This window comes from Phocoena sinus, chromosome 5 (genome assembly GCF_008692025.1).
Source record: "Phocoena sinus isolate mPhoSin1 chromosome 5, mPhoSin1.pri, whole genome shotgun sequence".
In the NCBI taxonomy this organism is placed as follows: Eukaryota; Metazoa; Chordata; class Mammalia; order Artiodactyla; family Phocoenidae; genus Phocoena; species Phocoena sinus.
In genome coordinates, this window is record NC_045767.1 from 73,852,991 (window position 1) to 73,858,783 (window position 5,793).

The 5,793-nt window shown below is 50.0% G+C and overlaps 1 protein-coding gene across 1 annotated transcript; it reads left to right on the top strand.

Annotated features, from left to right (window-relative positions):
- The first annotated feature begins 383 nt into the window (after positions 1 to 383).
- RASL11B (RAS like family 11 member B) lies at positions 384 to 5,033 on the top strand. The gene is made up of 4 exons (XM_032633688.1): positions 384 to 836; positions 1,449 to 1,505; positions 2,675 to 2,751; positions 3,545 to 5,033. The coding sequence occupies exons 1-4, from the start codon at positions 695 to 697 to the stop codon at positions 4,013 to 4,015; spliced, it is 747 nt and encodes a 248-aa protein (XP_032489579.1). The 5' UTR covers positions 384 to 694; the 3' UTR covers positions 4,016 to 5,033.
- The last annotated feature ends 760 nt before the right edge of the window (positions 5,034 to 5,793 follow it).

Below are 5,793 nucleotides of genomic sequence, written 5' to 3' on the forward strand. Positions count from 1 at the left end.
GATCAGTCAGTTGGCTGCGGGGAGTGGGCAGGCGGGCGGGCTGGGCATCCGGGCGGGTGCAGATGCCTGGGAATGCTAATGGGGGTCCGAGGCCGCGCTCTTCGGGGACGGCAGGCAGACAGGCCAAGAGGCATCCCCCACAGCCGCCCCCAGACCGAGCCCCGCTTCCCGGAACTGAGGCGCCCCCAACCCCGCAGCCACAGCATGTGCCCCGTCCCGGCACAGCGGAACCCCGGCCCGTGCCCGGCACCGCCCTCCTGGGCGGCCGCCATTGGCTGCGCCGTCGGCTCCGGCCCACCCGTTGCCTCCTGTTGCCGGCTGCCCCATTTTCTCCGAGCCTCACGGGGCCCCGCACTGGCTCTGGGCGACCCCAGGGGCGTGGCGCGCGCGGAGCGGCGCCGGGGGCGGGGCCTCGCGCAGGGAGCCCAGGGATTGGCCGCGGGAAACAAGGGGTGGGGCCGGCCCCGGAGAAAACAGCGCGCGCGCAGCCCTGCTGCACTCCCAGCCTGGAACCCGAGCCAGCCGGAGTCACCCGCCGCGCCCGCTCCGGGGCTTTTTTTCTTTTTCTTTCTTTCTTTTTTTTTTAATACCGCGGAGCCCCCTGCCCGGTCCACTAGCCCGCTCCTGCGTAGCGCGAGCCTCTTCCTGTCCCGCAGGTCCCGTCCCGCGCGCTGAAGCCCCTGCCGAAGCGGCGATGCGCCTCATTCAGAACATGTGCACTATCGCCGAGTACCCCGCCCCGGGCAGCGTAGCCGCCGCCGATTGCTGCCTGGGGGCGGCGGGCCGCCGCCTGGTCAAGATCGCTGTGGTGGGCGCCAGTGGCGTAGGCAAGACAGGTGAGTCTTAGCGCTCCGGCGAGAACCCTGCTTACCTCTGGGGCTGGAGTTGGGCGGCCCCCACTGAGAGTTGCGGTTAAACGAGGGGTGGGGGAGAGGTGGGAGCTGCAGCCGGATCGCCCACCCTCTCCTACTGATCCGCTGCCCCTCGGGAGGGACCTCAGCCATCTTCGTTTCCACTCTCCTCCTTCATCAGATGAGGGAAACAAACTGCTGATGGCCAGACGACCCTCTACACCACCGACACAACTGGGATTCGAATTCTGGGGTTCTTGAGCCTCTGGCAGTCCCTGGCACAGAAAGGGGAGTTAGTGAACGTAACCTCTCCTGGAGATCTTTAAGGTTAGGAAAGACATTTGTCTGCGGGAAGGCTTAGGTGTGGCTCAGCCGGGCTCCGAGGATGGTGGTGGACCAAATGACCCATCCAGCTGGACAGAGCCATAATTCACGACGCCTTCCAGCCCCCTCCCCGTCGCTGCAGGGTAGGAATTTCACGTGGTGGTCGGCTGGCTTTCTCTGAGAGTTGCTTTTTAGGTTGGGGGAGGGGTGGAGACCAACCTAACTTCTTGTGCCAAGGTTAATTCTCTTTCCCTTCTCTTTTCTGACCTGCAGCTCTGGTGGTCCGGTTCCTCACCAAACGATTCATCGGTGACTATGAAAGAAATGCAGGTGAGGAAATGTATTTGAGGAAAATGCTGTCAGCTTGCACCAGTACTGCTGTTCCCTTTTTTTTTTTTTTCAGTGTCTACCAGGCAGGTTCCTTCAGTGACAGTCTGAGTACTGGGATCCTGCCACTTGCAACTTCCCTTGCCCCCGTCCCGTGCTCCCCCCCTTCCCATAACTGCCATCTGGCCTCATTCCATTCCAAGCCCATTCATCATTTTATCAAGTGCCTGAAAGTATTCCCCTTGGTATGTTTTAACTATAGGGACCCCAGTTGGAAGCACCCTTTGTACTCAAGAGCCTCTCCCTTCAAAACACTCCTGCAAAAGTCATAAAAAAAAAAAAAAAAAAAAAGATGGCCAGCTCCTCCCCCTACCCCTCGCCCTCTCTGCTGGCTGCCTTTCAGAGGTGACCTTTTAAAGCAAAGGCCAAAGGAGAGCAGTTGTAAACCTAAAGTTCTCTTTTCTTAACAAAGAAAAATAACTAAATGGTAAAATTTTAGGAGGAGAGTTCCTGAATAAATGATAGAACACTTTTTCAATCCCTATGATTAAGAATATCCACTGGGGAGGCTTAAGGGCTTTCTACCTATGCTCTGTTAGCAAATTGTTTAATTCCTTAGACCATATGAAGTACCTACAGGGGATTATTTGGAACGCACTATATAAACCATCCCAAGATAAGGCATGGCAGCCTTGTGCTTTGATGTAGAGTCAGCTATGTTATGTTACACTTATATTCCAACTGATTATGTTGGTTGTGAATTTACTAACAATATTTGCCCACCAAACCATTATATCTAATAGCTAGAATATAAATTTATGCCAAAGAGCGATAAGTACTAAAATAAAGCAAATTCCACACATGCTGAACAAGAAAAATTTTTTTCAAGGAAATTCTCTAAACATGGAACCTTCGTTTAAAATTTGACAGCTAAGGTTCCAAAAATGTACAAGCTTTGTCCTAGTTTTAATAAACCTGCTAATACGGGGTTAAAATTGCAGTTGTTTAAAAAAAAAGTCTGAAATAAGCCCATTAAACAGAATAAACTACAGCATATTTTTGTGCATTGGTTCAGGTTATAATTTCTAAGTTAAAAGAATATCCCACAATGTTTTAAAAGTTGTACAAGAAGGAAGGACATAATCTTTTTTTTTGAAATTTTGCCTTTATAGGTAATCTCTATACCAGACAAGTCCAAATAGAAGGTGAAACCCTGGCTATTCAGGTTCAAGACACTCCAGGTATTCAGGTGAGTATCTGAGATATGTGACTAGATCAAAGGGGAGTCTGCTTGGCCGTGGAATTGTTCGATTGTTTCCAAAGTACCTCTTGCTGAAGGAGGAGAGAGACTTGGGGAGTCACTAGGCTTTTATATGTTGTTTGACACTTCAGTTGTATCTGGCTGTTGGTCAGTCTTAGCCTGGCTTAATTTGGGAGACTTGGCTAAGGGGCAGAAATCTTCTCGTAGGAGGATTCTACCCAGCAGGAAAGACCAAACCAAACACACTTGGATTTGGCAAAATGCCCTTGCTATGGTTAAAAAGGTCAGTTTTTACATTTGTGTTTTTGGCATTAGAAATCAAACATCTAGGTACAGTCTCCAAACACTTGGAATCATTTTTATGTGGTGGAAAGTTACGCTATAGACAAAGAGCCATGCGCGCGTGTGTATTTTTTTTTTTTTTCCCTCTTGAACTGGGCAGTTATCCAGGTTTAAATGCTTCCAGCTCCTATCTTTACTTCCCCAGACTTACTGTCTAGCCAGTTAATTTCCCATTTTATGCAACTACAAAGTCTCTCTGCATGGAGTTCTCTGCAGGTCAATTTTCCACTCGAGTGTGGTGAGCTGCTCTGTTATTTATTCCAGCTCCGTGCAGCTGGATCAACATATTGTCGAGAAAGCTGAAGCGTGGGGGGGATAGAACTTGTTTACGGCCTGCAACCTGGTGTTCCCGCTAAGGGCTTTTTGAATTCTCTCTCCAGCTGAGCCAGGGCTCTCTCCGGCCCTCACCCTTCACCTTGCCGTCATCCCTCTCTTTCAGGTCCACGAGAACGGCCTGAGCTGCACCGAGCAGCTGAATAGATGCATCCGCTGGGCAGACGCTGTGGTGATCGTCTTCTCCATCACCGACTACAAGAGCTACGAACTCACCGGCCCACTCCACCAGCACGTGCAGCAGCTGCACCCGGGCACTCGGCTGCCCGTGGTCGTCGTGGCCAACAAGGCCGACCTGCTGCACATCAGGCAGGTGGACCCTCAGCTTGGACTGCAGCTGGCCAGCATGCTGGGCTGCTCCTTCTACGAGGTGTCCGTCAGCGAGAACGACAACGACGTCTACAGCGCTTTCCACGTGCTGTGCAAGGAAGTGAGTCACAAACAGCAGCCCAGTGGCACGCCAGAGAAGCGACGGACCTCCCTCATCCCCAGGCCCAAGTCCCCCAACATGCAGGACCTCAAGAGGAGGTTCAAGCAAGCCCTCTCTGCCAAAGTCAGGACTGTCACCTCTGTCTGACGCCGAGCTGCTCAAGGGGGTTTGGTCTTTCCGGGAAGAGGCCCAAGGTTCTGCAGGAATGTTGGATGCGGGCAGTTATTCATGGTTCCAGGAAGGGCTGGAGCAGAGGGGCCAGGAGGGCCCATGGAACTGCTGCGCACGAGGAAGCGTTGTCCTGAGCAGGGGGACAGAACTGATGCAGCTTGAACGAGCCCACTGCCACCCTCCGAATTCGTGAAATGTCCTCCATGTCTTTTCCTCTGCAGTGGGGACGGGGCACGATCGCTGGGGATTTTGTTAACTACCTTGTAAATGACAGTCAGTTGTAATTTCAGCCAATATATTGATGTGATTTACATTGGGAATGAAAAGAATGGATTAAGCATTCACAGGCTTTCCTCTTTTTTTTTTTTCTTCTTTCTTTCTTTTCCTTTTTTTTTTTTTCCCCCTCCTCCCAAGAGGAAGAATTGCTTTTCTTACACGAGTATATGTGTCTCTGGAATACGCTTCCTGATAGAATGCCCTTCTAACCTGAAGGATACCCAGATTTCTTTTTCTTTTAAAGAACAGGAGAAAATACTACCCCACCCCACTAAAAAGGGTGGAGTTTATGGGCCGAATGTTATATATACAGATATGTGTAGGCTTATGGGCCTGCATCCTCCTGACATGGGGTGAGTATGCTGAGTTGGGTACGTGTTGAGTGGTTGAGAACACAAACTCTTCAGCCCCAGACTTTGAGTAACTGTGAGACTGTATAATTTTTTTTTTTTTTTAATCGTTGTATCAGGTACAGAAAAACAAAGTGTGTCCATTTATTTTGGTCTGATTTGTGTAAACACAGCAATGACGCTGGGTTGTTTCTAGGCCTGGCCGAGTTGTGGCTTAACTACGGAAACACTATCTTAAAGCGAGTGAACAGATGCAGGGGTGACCGCCAAATTTCCTACACAGATGCACTTTAAAAAGCCACTCATGCTTTTGGCTTAAACTGTAATTAATTTATTTTACGTACAATAAAGCTCATTTTAAAAGAGGAGACGTCTGACGTGGTCTTAATTGAAACGTTCACCTTCCGTCCTTCAGACAAAGTATTACTCGGCACTTGTACTTCTCCGGCACGTCGAGTCGGGCATGATACCTTCCTGGGGTGAGCACTTAAGTCTCACGACAAACCACTGGAGCGCATTCTCTTCTTATCCCCATTTTACAGATGAGGAAACAGGCTTGAAAACAAGTTAAATAACTTGTCAAAGGCCCCGGCCTGTGAGAGTTGTAAATTGTAATTTGCTGCTTTCTAGTCAAGAGTATAGCACATCTCCTATTCATTTCCTTCCTGATCCTCCAGGTAAACCTAAGACAGATGTCTGGCCCTATATTTTATGTTGATCAGAGATCGCTTGGCTAAGCCGTGAAGATCATGCTTGTACACAAGACCACTGTTTCTCCATATGTGCTCTATTCGGCAAATCTTCCTTGGGTATGCTGCTTTCAGGAAGTGCACTTTGCTCTCATTTTGCAGAAGCTCACAGCAGTTGATCCGGGGCTGTTCAGGAACCGCTCCCATGTAGCACCTGCCCCAGGTGGTGTGCTAAAACTGCCAGGCCTCTCATCTGCTTCCATCCGAGCCTGGGAGACCTTTCATACAAGCTAAGTGAGTCACCACCTTTATGGGCAAATAGTCACACCTTATATTTGTCTGTGTAGTGCTTTCACATACCTGATCTCATTTAACCCTCAGGATAAACCAGTGGGGAGGGCGGAGGAGGTAATACGACCATTTTACAGATGAGAAAAAC

Excerpts from the sequence above, each read along its gene's own strand:
- RASL11B (XM_032633688.1), top strand. The coding sequence starts at position 695 with ATGCGCCTCATTCAGAACATGTGCACTATCGCCGAGTACCCCGCCCCG. Across the intron at positions 837-1,448 it reads CAGTGGCGTAGGCAAGACAG|CTCTGGTGGTCCGGTTCCTC; the intron begins GTGAGTCTTAGC and ends TCTGACCTGCAG. Across the intron at positions 2,752-3,544 it reads AAGACACTCCAGGTATTCAG|GTCCACGAGAACGGCCTGAG; the intron begins GTGAGTATCTGA and ends CCTCTCTTTCAG.